The sequence below is a fragment of the Brachionichthys hirsutus genome, chromosome 19 (genome assembly GCF_040956055.1).
Source record: "Brachionichthys hirsutus isolate HB-005 chromosome 19, CSIRO-AGI_Bhir_v1, whole genome shotgun sequence".
Taxonomy (NCBI): Eukaryota; Metazoa; Chordata; class Actinopteri; order Lophiiformes; family Brachionichthyidae; genus Brachionichthys; species Brachionichthys hirsutus.
In genome coordinates this window covers 5,282,359-5,299,178 of record NC_090915.1, presented here as the reverse complement: position 1 = coordinate 5,299,178, position 16,820 = coordinate 5,282,359, and the positions used below count along the sequence as shown (strand labels likewise).

At 45.0% G+C, this 16,820-nt stretch overlaps 1 protein-coding gene across 1 annotated transcript in view; it reads left to right on the top strand.

Annotated features, from left to right (window-relative positions):
* LOC137908366 (mediator of RNA polymerase II transcription subunit 13-like) overlaps positions 1-16,820 on the top strand; it is a 59,063-nt gene that overhangs the window by 28,638 nt on the left and 13,605 nt on the right. The window contains exons 3-4 of the mRNA XM_068752763.1: positions 8,193-8,277; positions 10,045-10,128. Of these exons, the coding sequence (XP_068608864.1) occupies positions 8,193-8,277; positions 10,045-10,128 (169 nt within the window). The remainder of the gene's footprint in view (positions 1-8,192; positions 8,278-10,044; positions 10,129-16,820) is intronic.

Below are 16,820 nucleotides of genomic sequence, written 5' to 3'. Positions count from 1 at the left end.
AGTAATGACATGCACTGGTGTGACACACAATATCACTCCAAATCAGCACTGGGCTGATGTGAGAGAGCGATCATAAAAGATTAAGAATCTTATATGATGTTTGTAATTCATAGAATAAATAATGCATTCCCATCAAGCTGAAAAGTGTAGAACTGTACAAACAAGTGAGTCTGAACACCACCCATCTAATTTGAACAAAGTGATGCATGCAGTTGATCTTGAGATGAGAACGTGTGAGCCACACGCAGCTGCTTTCCAGTGTTTCCATGGCGTCGCAGCAGAAGAGATCCCTGATTCTACAGAAGCAGAAACACATTTATAGTGAAACTCGCACTATATATTTCCACCTCTTACTCACATCTCCCTCGTCATATCATTGTGTCTATGCGTACCAGCAGCGGAGGGGCTTAAAGGCTCCTCTGGCATAGCAGCATCATCATAATTATAATCATCACTGTGACATGCTTGTGCAGAAATAGCATGCGAATAAACCCGCAGTATGTGTTGCCTAAAGCCGTGACACGATGTACTCTGTGCATACTGGTATGTCTGCAGATTCACATTTGTTCTGCAAAAACCTCCGATGCACTCACAAGCCAGACGTAAAGCCAGTTTTTTGTGCTCAAGAAGCTGGTGCTGGTAAAAACATTTCAAGCCAAACACCCCCCCCCCCCCCCCCCCCCCAATCAGTAGAGGCAGCGGCAGGAAACAAAATGCTGTGAATTTGGTGTGTAAGGGGAAGTTGTGTAAGGGAGAAATGAATGCTGTTGTGTTGACATGGCCTGGGCCCCTGCCAGCCACCCGTTCTTACCCTCCGTTTTGACCTCAGCTGATGAGAGGTGGGGCTTTTTCTGGCTGCAACTCGACTCCTCTGATCCAAGCCGTGTTGGCAGGGCGGGGGGGGGGGGGGGTGATCAAACACATTTAAGTTGATCAGAACGCTCACACGGTCAATTAGATATGCCACCAAATACTAAAGCCTCGCTCTACACTGTAGCTGCTTTTGTGTCCTGGTGTTTGTACGAATTCATAGACTCACGGCACAACACACACACACACACACACACCTCGTTGCTGCTCTTGCCTTTCTGCCTGACTCACTCCCACAACTATGCAAGCAACTGCAGCTCAGCCGCCTAATTGATTCCAGACTTTCTCCCCATCCCTTCACTCTGAGCCTCCTCCTCCTCCTCACTGTCATTGCTACCCCTCGTTTGTCTCCGTCCATCGCTCTGGAATCTCTGGGTCTCGCTGCCTGCCATGCGTATTCATGTTATTAATACGCACATGTACACAGTGATGTGTATTTATTTGTGTATTGCAAAACGTAAAAGGTTGATGATGATATCAGGTAGCCTAAAAGAAAACCTGACTGGTACCATTAGGTTGCAGGCCAGTTCACCTTATTGCATCTGATGCAGGACTAACTTGATTTCATCAACAGATTGCCATCAAACTGAAGTTCTGAACCTTTGTGTCCGAGGCTGAGATGGAAGCTGTGTGAGTCGTTGTTTAACAGTTGCAAAAGCTTAATATAATCTGTTTCCTTGATGTTGATGGGCGTGCCGTGATGCATGGAAATAGAAGCATCGCAGAATGCAACGCAAAAAAAGTAAAGCTTGCCTTAAAGCCTTTTTTTATGTTCAAGGTGACACTGGAGACCAATACATGGTTGAACTGAGTATTACAAGCACACATATTAGAGTAGAGTAAGTATAAGTACACTGTATTTACATACGGCTGGATAAAAGCCACAATGAGAGCCCTCACGCTGCCACTTGATGTCTAATTGGCATCACTTGAACCTTGTTCTTTTCTGTAAAGGAATCTCTCTCATCCGCCACCTTGCTGCTCACGCGACTGAAAGCTGGAGGGGAAAAATACAAGAGTAATAACAGCCCAGCAAGGTGCGTTAGAGCTTCGGACTCCAACCATGCAACACAGAAACTCATCGGTTTAAAGACTAAAACCCGCAGCTGCTCACTCACTCATTTGCTACGGCTTTTCTGCTCTGCGGGTCACGGGGGAGGGGAGGGGGGGGGGGGGGGGTTGCTGGAGCCTACCCCCGCTTGTTATGGGCAGAGGCAGGGTACACCCCGAATGTGTTGCCAGCGCAATTCATGCACACACTCGTACAATACGGACAAGTTGGGGCAGCCAATTCACCTAAATTGCATGTTTTGGGAGGTGGGAGGAAACCGGAGAAAACCCACACGGACACTGGGAGAACATGCAAACTCCACGCTAACCACTGCACCACCGATGCCGATTTGACCAATTTCCACGGCTACAACAGGAATGAGTGGGCTCAAGCAAAGAGTTGGTCACAACTCACGTAAGAGTAACAATGGAGATGCCTGTATTTGCATTGATTTCTTGCAAATCACGTTTTTGTTTTAACTGCTGACATTGTGTTACTGCATTAAAAGTAGTCAAATGATATCTGCAGTGTTCAAGCAATATGTTGCGAGTTGTAAAGGTTGTAGATAAATGTTGTCATTACTGACATACTCAAATGTGCAAAAAAGAAAAGAAATTTGCGCTGATGCTGTGACTGTGTTGGCATTCTTAAACTGTGTTCTCAGCTTAGGTGTCGGCTCACTCACATATCACTTTGTTCCATGACTTTATTTTAACCACATTTTGCTGCTAGCTGGTGCTAATTTACAACCCTGGACAGGTAGTACAAAGGAGCCACTTTGATTTTTAGAAAGAAACTTGGCTAGTGTGGCTCAGGGATGGAGACTTTTCCAAGATCCATTCCAAGCTTATCATTCAACACAGATGTCAAGATAGTCACGCTGACTTTGGGACAGCAATTGTTGAGCAATACAATCTTGTTTCTCTCCAGAAGACTAGTTGCCACAGTTTAATCATCAATAGAAATTGAGCCATGGTATCATGTATCTGATCGGCTGTGCAAATTGCCTTCGGTGCTGAATTTGTACTAGGGTGACCTCTGAAGGTGTCTTTCAGAGTTTCATTGTATTTATCAGATGAGGCTGTAAGAGCTCTTGGGAATGAAACACGCTGGTCCGAAATCGAGCTTAGTGGAGCATATTTTAAATGCTGGAAATATGTGTCTTAAGCCTCATAAGTATGGAATGCTGATTCCAAAGAACTCGAGATGGAATACTTTAGGACACTCAGTTCATCTGAAAACCGTTCCAAGAAAAAAATAAATCTAAAAATCTTAATTGATTTTTTTAACTAAAAACTCATTTTGAATGCTATCCTATCTCTTAAAGCTGGGAAAACACACACACAACCCCCCCACACCCAGATTGGCCCATCCCACAGGGATAGAGATTCGTCGATAACAGGTGAGAGTATGAAAGGGCCACACTTGAAAGGTTCATTCACAAGCAAAGACGCAGTTCATAATATCAAACGACTCAGAGAATCTGGAGAAATCTCTGCATGTAAGAGGCAAGGAAACCGTTGATCCCTGAGGCGACACTGCATAAAAACGAACATGACTCGGTGACGTACATTAAACACAGTTCAATGCTGCATCTACCAATGCGAAGCACAAATCATATCAATGACATCCAAGACCCGGACTTGAACCCAAATGCACGGCTCCGAAAGGAAAGTTCAATTCAATAATCTTTAATAACAAAGTATCAACAGAAATCACTCTCATAGAGGAAAATAACTAAGACTATGACAAAGAACAAAGCATCACAATCTCACTTGGACTGGACTGGACTGGCGCTGGTTCTCTGGTTCAAACACTCAAGACGAACTTGCACAGGACAAAGGCAGACGCAGACAATTTATACATGAGGTGGGGAAACACAGAGGGAGGAAGTCAAGGTCTGAAACGAGAGCGAAGGGATGAGTGCCAAAATAAAACAGGAAGTGGAAGACAAAACATAAAAACACAAGACAAAAAAACGAAACATAACTTAACATGACTTCTTGAGCCAGACTCAAGGAATGCCAGAGGATGATTTCACATTACATGCACTCACGCTGCACGTGGCTAAAAAAAAAAATAAGAGTCTGGTTTAACCAAAAAGGTTTGAAATCCATTGTAGAAGATTGTAATATTCAAGAACTACAAAGATTCATCGTGTTAATGTTTGTCTTTTCACAACAATCCTGCAACCACAAAATACAGATTTTTCATCTGGCGAAGGAGCTAAAGGGCCTCAGAATCCATTTTAATGGCTCCTCTAGCATCCTCTGCAATAATACGCTGTCAAAGTGGGATTTGTTGCCGCTCTTTCGGTGACTGCACTGAGCACTGCACAGTGCAGCTGGTGCAGCTGCATTAGCTCTGGCTCACTGCCAGAGTAATACAGCGTATTATTGCTATATTAACAAGCCGGTACAAAGTCAGTGAACTGCTATTACTGTATAGGTAAAGGTTGCAAGTCACCCCCTCGGGGGGGAGGTTTACCCCTCTGCACATGTTTCCTTGTGTGTCTTGACGTCCATGCGAGTGTTAAACAGAAACATGGCTCATTAGAAGGTGGCTGGGCTGCACACGTGACCCAAAAACACGTCCTTGGTGAGAATTTACGTGGACACTTGAACTGAATCGAGACGGGCCAAAAAATAAGGTAGACTCACGCCTGCTTTCAATTCCAAATCAAACGGCACACCTGCAGAGTTTGATAGTTACTTTTCTTCACGCTGTTCTGAAAGCTTGCGGCTCATTTCGGCTCTTTAGTTTTGAAGCAGTCGGCCTTCTTTATGTTTCTTTGGCAATGTTTAACGGCTTTGAACCTCGAGTGTCGGTGTTTGCGCTCGTGCCACTTTTGCCGTCAGGCGGCGTCGTGTTGTGAACTTTTGCAAGACGCTGACGCGTCTGAAGACGTCTCCGGGTTTCCTCGAGAGTTAGCCTTGTGCGTTAGCTGTACGATTCGTACTCGGTTGATGTTGTGATACGTACGCTTGTGTTCTGAGGCATGTGGTGTGAACGCACCACGGGGGGAACACACACACTCACACACACGCACGCAGCAATCGGAGCCAGACCTCTGGCCGACATGAGGCAGGGCGACTAATTAGGTCACACACACACACACACACACACACACGCACACACTGCAGAAACACTGGACACCAAGACTGCTGGTGCTATTGATTCACAAATTAGTGAATGAGAGAGAAAGGAAAAGAGGGAGAGGGTGAGGAGGAAGGAAGTGTGTGGAGAGGGGTCATCCTGTGCAAGACAGTGTTGTTGTCACACCTCTCGTCTCTCCCCCCTTGGATCAATATGTCTTTGTGGTGTGTAGGAATAGTATTGCAATGGTGAAAGGTCGCTCCCTCTAGTGGTTTGAGACCAAGACACTCCAAAAAAAAAAAAAAAACTGCTGAAAGACTTGATTCTTCTCCCATTATAGAAGAGATTCCTCTGAGACGCCGCGCCGCTGCCGAAAATAAAATATAAGGAAAGTACGGCGCCAAAAGTTTGACTGTTCATCATCATGTCCAAACCGCCGTGAGGCCACACCTCCTCCTCGTCTCTCACGCCGCATGAAGGCTCTGGATGTTAGATTTCTGTACCCTCATGCCGGACCCACAGCCAGCCGCTGTCCTCCTTTACACCCCGAGGCACCATGGGAAAGAAAGAGTTTCTACACACACATGTACACAAACGTGTTTGTAATGCTTCTGTCCCTCTCGCACCAACATGTTCATGTTCTCTGCACATATGCAAACACGCTGTGACAACGCGGATCTGCACACACGCTGTGTTTAGACTGCCGGGAATAAACAAATAGATGTTTGTTGTTGTTGTTTTGTCACAGTTGCCGGCTAGATTTGTATTTAGGAATGTGTGCAGTAAAAATGTCAAATTAGGGTGTTTTCTTTTAAATAATCCATATTAATTATTTATTTTGGGCAAAATTAGAAGGAAAATAATATTATTTTTGCAGTTGCGGTGTGGAGCGTGGACTGTCATTTAAGATTTCGATTTTTGAAATCTGAAATCACAAGATTTGAGGGAGCTCTAAAGGTCACATTATGGTTTTTCAACTTTGCTTATTTTCCCATTTTTAAGCACAATTAAACTTTTTTTTTTACATTTTCATCTCAGTTTGCTCACACCCACCTATGAGAGAGAATACGATCCATCCACATTAGCACATGTCTCACCCCCCCCAGTATGAGTCCATCTGTTTTCATGGACACAAACATTTTAGTTAAAGAAATCTGGCTATTTGCCATGCTTTAAAACCCCATTGCACTTAGCTGTGCATGTTTAGTGACTGCGGCGCACTCCTCCCTTGTGCCACTTGTGTTCCTCCTCTCATTATCAGGCAGTACAAATTCAAAACATGATGCTTACTGACAGACTGTTGCTGAAATGGCAGCTTCATGGTGTTTTTCTCAAGCATAGGCATCACACAGCCCCTGCGGGGACGCCGCTGCTTTAACCCGTTACATCATTGTTTTATTTCACACTCCATTTTCTATATTTGTCATGTTTGTGTGGGGCGCTCTACGCATTCTTGTGTTGATGCTTGACCTTGTGGGCTTGAAGGAGTGATTTGTCACACTTTGTGTTGATACGATGCAGCGAGCCACCTCTTGGGCAAGCCGTAACATAAACAGGAACATCCAACGTGGATGTCTCCAGGCGTAACAGTGCATGCTGCTGGCACCGCTGGGCTTCGCGCGACACACTGTACCTGCTATTTTAAGAGACGAGAGGCACATGACGGAATTAAAGAGAAAGGCAGAAAAAGTTTCCTTTTGCCGGTTTCTCGAGGGTGGGAGCGGTGGATCTTTGGACCGCAAGGCTGAGGACTCTGTGAAACAGTTCCGGAGCAGTCAGGCTCATCACTAAATGAAGATGGGTTGTGGAGGATTGGCAGAATCGGAGGAAGAAGTTCGAAGTCTGTGTATGTGTGTGTGTGTGTGTGTGTGTGGGGGGGGGGGCTCTGGAGACGGTTGGAGCTAATGAGCTGGATTTTTTGCTGGAGACTTGGCATTCTGCTCTTGATACTCGCCCTATCTCTCCACCGTAGAAGAGCTGGCTCGAGTGAGCTTCCTGTCTGAGCCCTGAAGCAGGAGTAAATGAGGGGGGGGGGGGTGGGGGAGGTGGCGGTGGAGGGATATTGGAAGCAATGGAACAGAGGAAGGAGGAGGAGAAGGAGGAGGGTGAGCGGCGGGAGGGACCAGTGTTGAAACTGAATGCCAGGGCGCCATGTTCTCACCGCCAGCGTTTCCATGGTTACAGGGCAATTCTGGCGAGTAAGGAAATTTCATTCACTGTGAAGAAGAAGAAGAAGAAGAAGAGGAGGAGAAGAAGAAGAAGAATGAGGAGGAGGAGGGAGTATCACAATGCAACAGAGGAAGAGAGAGGAGAAAAAAAATCAGGGAGGAGAAAGAAGAGGGAAGAGAAAACGTCTACTGGGTTTTATGCCACCCATCCCCCAGGCAATCTGCCTCTGTCTCTCATTCCTGCTTTCTTATGTATTTCTGTGATGCTTGGTTTGTTTGCCACCACCCTATAAGCAAACACAACACCCACCCACAAGCCTGCATTTCTTCTAGGAGCCCTGCAGGTATATGGCAAAGAACAAAGAGAAACACTGTTAACTGGCCCACGTGTGTGCGTGTGTGTGCGTGTGTGTGTGTGTGTGTGTGTGTTGTTGTTTTTGGGAGGATGGCAATGGGGGTTGGTTTCGGGTTGCAGAGGTTAAAAGAAATCACATTTGACACGGTTGCCGTGTCAGAAGCTCGATCAAAGAGCAGCTGATTTGACCACATTTGTCTCAGGCTGCTTGAAAAGAAAAGTGGACTTCAGAGTCATGCGTGCACGTACGAACCTGAACACGCAGGCACTTGTGTCCGCTTGCACAGATCCAGCCGCACTATCTCCTTCCAGCTAACTGAGGCTGACAACTGAACGGGGTTTGACTGGGCCAACCTGACAGCTGTGCAGCCGAGCACCTTTCTGAACGCACACGCGACCTCATCCTCGGTGTAAACCCGGATATGATGTGCGGGTTTTCCTCCTTGGCACATGTCGGTTGTTTTGACATAAACACACAAAGTTAAATGCGCTTGTTTATTATCCTCAAGCTAGTGTGTGAATGGGCCTCGCTGTCATGTAAAATATCACAACTCCTAATCTTTATTATTTCTTTTTTTATTACAGAGTGAAGTAGAGATTTAAACTATTGAGATGTATATTTGAGTCATTTTCTTCCCGCCTTGTCTTTCAGTGGCTGAGGAGGGGCTGTGGGAGTGTGGCCTGTCCTACGAGTGCAGGACCCTCTTGTTCAAGGCCATACACAACCTGCTGGAAAGGTAAATACGTCACTTTTCTTTTTTTTTTACTTTGCCTTATTTATGAGTCTATAAATACATCATAAATAGTTTCTAACACACAAAAAATGTAGATGCAAGTACTTGGAAAAAAAAGATTTTTAAGCAAAAATCACCAAACAAAAGAACCAAATGACTCTACTTTAGTTTTCCAGCAGCAGCTTCACCTTAATGAAATTATGATCTGCGTGCTGAATCACTCGCTCAAGTACCCAAAGCTCTCCTTTCTGAGTCAGACCCATCTGTTAAATGAAGCAGTGCATATTTGCGCTCTGTTAAGTTAAGCATCAGTGATCATCATCGGGGGGCAGGCAGAATTAACCTTCCTATTACCTTGAAGCTAACTTCTTTTATTGCTCACTATTTCGACACAGCGGGACCGCTTCCTCTTTCTCTTTCATATCATAAAAATGGATTTGACCTCTGTTACAGACTGTTATTGTTATTTATTTATTTATTGAGAATTACATTTGAATTAATTTATTCAGGTAATTATGACAAAAAAATATATATTAGTATTTAAATAAAATATGAAGGCCCTGCTCCATGAGCTCGACATGTAGGAGCTCACTGCAGCAGTCTTCTCAGTCATAAATACGTCTCACAGCCCGACTCATACGTTTTGAATGGGAATACATAATATCAAATCTTAAGTGGGACAAGAAGTGAGTAGTGACAAACTCATTTTTGGCCACACTTTGTTAGGTCATTGACTGTGATGTTGGTTCAGTGCCATCAACCTGCTTATTAAGAGATAGGCCCTCCTGGACGAAACAGTTGCTTGAAATATTCTTCAAATACCACAAATATGGTCAATAAAATGAGCTGAGATACTTGCAGCTACCAGCTAGTGGTTCTTAATTATGTATAGCTTTGTATGCATCGTGTCAACATTGTATTAACCATAAACTGTTGTTTGTTCTTTGCGTTATTTAAGTGACAGGGGAAGATTGTGAAAAATAATGTTGCCTTCAGCATCAGTCAGAGTCAGACAAAGAAGACAAGCCATCGTTTTCCACCAGCGTGCATGCCACACTACTTTCCATCCGATGTTCTCACTTCATTCTTTCTACTATGGGTGGAGAAGTAAATTGCCAGAGACTCATTATCCCTGAAGTTGAACATCACGGATCACTTAGTGTTAAAGACAAATGCCAGAGTATCATACTTTCTGGTTTAGAAAATAAATCTAAGGAAGAACCAGGGGGAGGTAATTTGTTGATTTCGCATTAAATATAAAAAACAAAACATTATCACCCAGGAAATGAGATATTTCTTCTTCTTTGAGACTATTTTGCATCTAAATTGTGGGCACCAATCCTGTTGTATTTCACAGGACCAGTGCGTCACCTGTGCAGCTGTGTAAAATGCTGCCACCTTGAAGCGCTCCTCTGCTTTCATGAGGCTTTCATCCCCACATAACTCATCCAAACAGCAAATAAAATAATACACATGCTTTACGCAGCTTTTTCTTTTTTTATTATAAATATTTGCTTTATTTATACAGAACCCGTTAAAGGATTGAACGCCATCCCGTGGGAACCTGGGCAAACCTTTGACTTTAAAGTAAAATGTTTACTAAATGCTGTACAGAATCTAATTGCTGGATATCGTCTTATGACCTGAATTATAACGTCTTTCCACAACTGTCCTTTTTCCTCTCCTTTAATCGTCCTCTCGCACACAACGAGAGAGAAGATGTGGTGTCATGAATAACATTCTTTCTCCTCCTCTTCCTCGCTGCTGCAGATGTTTGATGGATAAAGGCTTTTTGAGGATTGGGAAGTGGTTTTTCAAGCCGCATGAGCAGGAAGAAAAGTCTTTGGGCAACAGGTAAGGAGAATTTAAAACACACAAACACTTACTCGGGCTTCGATGAGCGGTTGTCTTTGGGCTTTTCCAGTCGGTTTGTGAGGAAACACACACCACAGTAGTCAGTGTGTGTGTGATCCTGTGGCTGTAACTATGACACAGCCAGGCAGCGTGACTGGCTTTTATGTGATTCGGTACTTGTTGAGCCTCTGATGTTCCAGCAGCTGGCTCGTGATGTGAGACTATTTAAAAGCAGGACTGTTCATGGTAGTGAGAGGTAAGAGCCGAGCTGAGTCAGGCTCTCTCTCTCTCTCTCTCTCTGGGTGAGGGGAGGCTTGTTGTGTGTGTGACTGTGTAAAAAAAGAGGGGTGGGTGAGATGACAGTCGCTCAACTTGTTGCTTCAGCCTCGATCGTTCCCTCTGCCCACTTCAGCTGGGTTAGGATGCAACATTCCTTACATTCCTAGCATAGATGCACTCAAATCCCAAGTCTCTGCTGTGAAAACACTTAACTGTCAAACGGCTCATTCTGGAAATTGTGCTTTCTGGGCAAGAAGTTCTCTGGTTTTTCTGTACTGGAAAGCCGTTGAATAAGTCATCATTCAATCTGCGGTGCAAATGAAGAGCGATGCAGGAAACGCTTTGTTGGAAATTCACATGTGGCATTAAAAACGTGCTTTTTCCGAGAGGCAGGTGGAAGTTCCCGCATGCTGCTGAAGAACCCTTCAATAATAAAAGAGTGAAGGAACACAAAGAATGTAAGAGACACAGGACCCGCGGAGGTCACATGCTGGCGAGGGAAAGGATGTGAATCACACGTTATGGACTCTCAGTCCCAATAAACCTTTTAAGAGGGTTTAAAATTAAAGGCTGGATAGAAATTTTAAAGGTGTTGGAGAGTCTCTAACAGGCCGTGTTACAGCTGGCCCGACGCTTTAGGAGACGTTTGAATGCTTTTTATTTTCCTTCATTTTCTTTTAGTGGCTTTCACATTAGCTTAATAATTTGAATGCGAAAATGATCATTTTGATTGTGTTCTATAAATTGTAATAATAATATTAATCATAATCATAATAATAATGATAATATAATTACTATGAACATTTGAAAAAAAAATCCAAGATAGCATATTTTACAGATAATCTCTGTTTTTCCTTCTTAATATTTTCGACTCTTCCCGTGGATTTTTCATTTAATATATTTTTTGCTTTTAAGAGAAAAGATCACAAGTTACCAAAACATCAAATGTGTAACATTTGTCTAACTAAAAACATGTTCAGACACTGAGCGTTGAAGCTGATGCACATATTTGCATGCACGTGTGTGTGTGTGTCTCTTTTGTACATCCTGTAATTTCTCGTCATGTTGACAGTTCTGTATTAATATGCTGTCAGCTGGCACGCCCCCTGCTGAGCCACTCCTGACTGGATGTGTCTGTGAATTATTGAACACACCGAAAGGAGAGACAGAGACAGGGAGAAGACAGGAAACATTCGTGGACATGTAGTCATTAAATAAATACAGATCTTACACAAATGTCTGCGCTGCTCATCCATGCAACATGCATCACATGGTGTAAATGAGCCGCGATGTGTTTTCCTTTCCAGCACACATGCAAACGCACACACGCTGTCCTAAATTCCTATGCACGCGCCGTCCCGCGCTCCCAGAATAGTTGTGTCGCTCTACACATGACGGCGTGAGCCAGAAAAAATCCCTGCAGATCCCACGCCATCGGCGTTTTCCCTGCCGTGAGGAAGCATTGCTCAGTTAGGCATACGCTGACCTCCTGCATCAGCTGTAACCAGCTCCTTTGTCTCTTCTGCACTCCCACACGGTGCCATTTATCCCCAACAGGGGGCGCTTCTGTGCTAAAAATCCATGCCCCCCCCCCCCCACACACACCAGTGCCACCTCCTGTGTTCTGGCACTGCTGTCTTTGTCGGGCTTATCTGGGGTTTATCTCGTTTGTGTCCCCGGGGACACTGCGAGGATTGGCACATCCAGGACACATCCAAACCGCCCTCCTCTCCCGCCACCCTCCCTCCTCCGTCGCCACTCTCAGCACAACACTGGCGCGCTCTTTGTGTCTGAATCAGAGGGAAGCACTCTGGGTTGGTAAGGGATTGCATCAGATGCTGAGGAGGGGGGGGGGGGGGGGTCACCGGGATGCAGAGAGAGAGAGTGTGTGGAGGAGCGGAGTGGGGAGGAGGCTCAGTGTGTGTGTTGGGGAGGTGGGGATCAGAGACGGTGGTGGTGCTGGGGGGGTCGTAAATTAATCATCACTATAGACATCTCAATGGATGTATTAGAGTCAGTCAATTCTAAGCATGCCGAGTGCAGCACGTGGAATATCTGTTAATCTGGGAGCCTTCATTTGCATTAATGGCTGTAAACTCATGCATTAATGATGCTCAGATGTCCTTCGGTACTTGACAAAGCGCAAACAAGTTTCACTGCCTGTTTAAACTTAAAAAAATTACCGAGCCCAAAATCAAAGTCAGTAGTTGCGTGGGTGTCTTTTGCGTCGGTGTATTTTCTTTTTTTTGTGGTGGCGGAGGAGACGTGGACGTTCTTCGTTTTGAAGTGGATGGCATTTCAGGTGGTGAAACAAATTCGTGGTGCGGCTACGTTTGGCTACAGTTTTGCGCCATATTGTGCAGATAATCGTACTTTGTTCCACGTCTTCCTGGCGAAACCCGAACCACTGACAGATGATAGAGCCAGTGCTGTATTTTTTGGGGGGGGACCCAAGTCCTCGGTGTCCATCTTCAATGAACGCCTTAGTAACTCGTAACCTCGCCTGGGGTCTGAACTTTTTTCTGCTCTCTCCGTGTTTATCGCCCAGCTCTAGACTGAACTCCTCTCCTCGCTTCTCTCGCATCACACGGTCCTGAATCTCCAGATGTCAAAACACTGCGGTACATAAAGCTCCTAGTTGCTCCGGAGATTGTCGTCCTTCATATTCAATCCCATTTACTGATTTATAATTTATAAATGATTTTTTTTTTGTTGACCCTTGTAAAATGTAGTAGTTCATCCAACTGATCGACACTCACAGACTGACTGGCAGGCTAATTGATGAGATGAAACAAGCTGCGGATTCAATGAATGACTCGTTATGGAGAGCAGTTGTGAGGAAAAAGCCTTATTATCATTTAAAAAGTTTGATTTTTGAGCTGTAGGATTTGTAATGAGTGAGATAAATGAGGAATTCCCAATTCGGTAGTTTTGTTGTGCTGCCACAGATTTCTCTCAGTAAATACTAAATAGTTATTCTGCGTGTGTCAAAAAACCAGAGAACAGACGCCGCTTTTCCCCCTCAATCACTAAAATCAACAGGAAGAACCACTGACGAAGGGAGAGAGAGAGAAAAAAAAGATACGGCGATCAATAGAGAGAAACGCGATCAGATCCGTCTCGTCTTCTTTTCGTAATTAACGCCCCAGACATGAAGGTAAAAAAATCCTGTGATGGCTAACACTGATCAACACACTGAAGTTAGCAGCTTATGCTGTTCCACTTGGCTGCGTTCGTGTGGGAATATCCCACTCGGCAGTCACAGCGGCCGTCAGGACTGGCTCGAAATCTTATTTCAAATGGCAATGGACTCTTTTTTTTTTTTACGAGCTCTCTTTTAGCAGGTGCGACGAGTGACGTCCTTGAGCGTGACACCTTTTCATCGCGCAACCATTTCAATAGTCTGAGGAGCGTTTGAGCATAAACATTGTGATACCAACACCAGCTAAAGCCACCCACTTGGGGCCACTGAATAATACATCAAGCCCCCCCCCCCCCCCCCCTCCCACCACCACCCTCCCGATTGTGCTTGTGTTAATACCATTATGAATGTTTGCCGTTTGTATTTGTTTGTGTAGAATAAGTTAATTCTGACTTTTTTTTGGGGGGGGGGGCACGCCCCTCCCTCGCTACCGTTGACAACCGGGTAAACGTCCTGTTTTACACCAGGCCACATGAACACTTTCAAAGTGTAAAGGAAGCGCTGAGCAGCCAGGACAGGATATGTCCTGTCTTAGAAACAGACATGGGATCGAAAGGGGCAGATCAAGGAGGCGAATCCCACCCCCCCTCGCCCCCCCCCCCAGATTTGAGGGGAATATAAGAGAATGGATCTTTAGTGCACGAAACTGTAGTTAGTGATATGTAAACACAGTCATCACTGGATGACCTTTCGACGCATCCAGCAGCGGTAATAGAGTCCTCGTCTGCGCTGGTGCAAATGAGCGTTTCATCCTTTACCGCGTTCAAGCTCCTTTAGCCTAATATTGTTTGATTCTTTTAACCCCCATTGGGGTAAAACGTTCTGAACATAAAGGCGGCGGATGCAGACTGGTCCGTGTGCTGCTGCAGACGCAGGGACACGCGTGTTTGAGTCCGTGATGCGCCCCCCCCCCCCCCCCCCCTGAACAACTCGCTGGCGGTTGTGATGATGACGAGGTGAAAAGAGGCACGTTGCCACAGGAACCCAGCAGGGTTGCTTTGCCTTTCATGATGGCTGCAGGTCTATCTGCATGCATCGCTGCTGTGCACAGAGCCCTATACACACACACGCACACACACACACGTGCGCGCACACACACGCATCATGATGAGTCTGTGTTCTCTGGCTTTACATTATCTGATTGATTTCACCGTGAAATGATGCTCCGAAGCCGCCCATTAAAACTCCGATCTCATCGATATGTGTGCCGCAATTTCAGTGCACGGCACTGAATTATTCACCTCCTCCTCTTCCTCACATGCTCGCCTTGTGCTCATTCCTCATTTTGCACTCTATCCTTCCACTCCTTGTCCTCCTAATTTCCTGCATCCTTCCTTTCGCCCCCTTTTTGTGTCATTTCCCTCATTCTTTTTAACCACTTGCGCTCACGATTACTGTTTCTCTTTCTGCTCCATTCCTCCTTTCTTCCTCCCCTCTCTCTTCTTCTTCTTCCTCCCGACCCACCTGCTTCCTTCTCTCCATCTCCTCTCTCTATCTCTTTCCAGTACTGTCAGCCCGGAGGCGAGTCTCAGCCATCACTTCTCTTCATTTATTAATACCTGTACTCATACGCAGCACGCACAGCTGCCTCACATCTCTGCCCATGGCTCACACACACACACTTCCCAACTGCACAATTGTCCCTAAGGATGCAAGAAGCGCAGTGTGTCCACACACTCACACCCGCTTACTGTGCAGAAAAATGCCCTTTGTAAAAGGACAGGGAGCATCAATCTCCCAGCTGTGTCAGCTTCCCTTTTGATGCTCTCTTTTAATATTCCTGCTTTTTGTTGACTCCCATTTAATTGCCTCATATTGTCATTTTAATTGTTGCATGTTAATCTCTGCTTATATAGTTTAGCAAATGTTCCAACGACTTCACGGATTTCTATCCGTCACCCTTTTCGAATTTTGGCTTGCAATTGATTTAAAGAATGAATTGTGAGGGTGAAGGTAAACAATTCTTAATCGGCACATAGTAATTCCTGTGTAAACATCAGGTTAATAATCCTGTTGTTTTGGGGTCTGAAAGAGTGATGATAGAAAGAGAGGAGGGATGATTGGACGAGAAAACTCCAGAGCTGCATTTCTTTTTATTTTACGAGGGGTCTTAAGGGACTCCTGGTTTTCCCCCGCACACATCAGTGCTGATCAATATTCACACATCTCATAAAAATATACAGCATAAACAGAATCATCAATGCAAGCAAATAAATATGAATGAATGCTTCATTTTGAGATAGGAAAAATGTTTAACCAATGAGTCGTTCTTCTTTTAAAGAACAGCCTTTGAACCTTATTCTATCTATAAAGGTGAACTACTCATGACAAGTCGGTGCAATCAGAATCTCATGTAAATATGCATGCTTTTCAGTTGACTTTCCAGTGATGTAAATGGACTGTTTGTGCGTCTGTGCCAGACAGTTGGCTTTGCTGGATCTCTTGACTTGCAGCTGTTCCAGTGAGCTTCCCCGTGCAGCTATATATAGCTTTTCATATGGTGTAATGATGCACGAGGGTTGCCTGGAGGGCAGTGACATTGAATGCATTTGAATCTTGTGTTGTATAGATGTAAATATGCATATTTTTGTCAGTGTGTGTGTGTGTGTCTGTCGCAGGTTTATGCATTTGTAAGTGTATGCTGTTCAGCTCAGCCCCCCCCCCCCCCCCCCCTTCCCTCCTCTGATTGTGCAGACCTGTGACCGACCCACCTGTTTGGAGTGTATGTTTTTCTCTTTTTTATTTAGAGAGCATCAGGGTTTATGAAGCAGAGAAATTGGCCTCTTCGCCCTTTGGTTGCACTCAGCGCCATCTGGAGGGCGTCGCGGTCAGTGCTGCCAGATATTTGGCTCTGCTCTTGAGTGACTGGAACTGGCTATTTGATTGAATTTGATGATCCATTACAGCTCAAATGGAGGTCCGGCTCCCTCGGGGCAAAGGAGATATTGCGTGGGCAGCCAGGGCAATCACAGGGAGATTACCGCACCTCCTGACTTTATTGTCACTCTGATGTACTGCATCTAAAACCAAGGTGGTAAAGAGCTTTATAGATTAAAAATATACATCAGCGAAGCCCTCTCGGTAGTTAATGATGTCCATGCTGCCCGGCGGTGCACAGAGCTCGCCAAAGCCCCAACAATTTCTTGTGTTTGATAAAAAAAAAAAAAGAGCTACGTGTGACAAAGTGTGCCTGGGCTGCCTTACAAAGAGA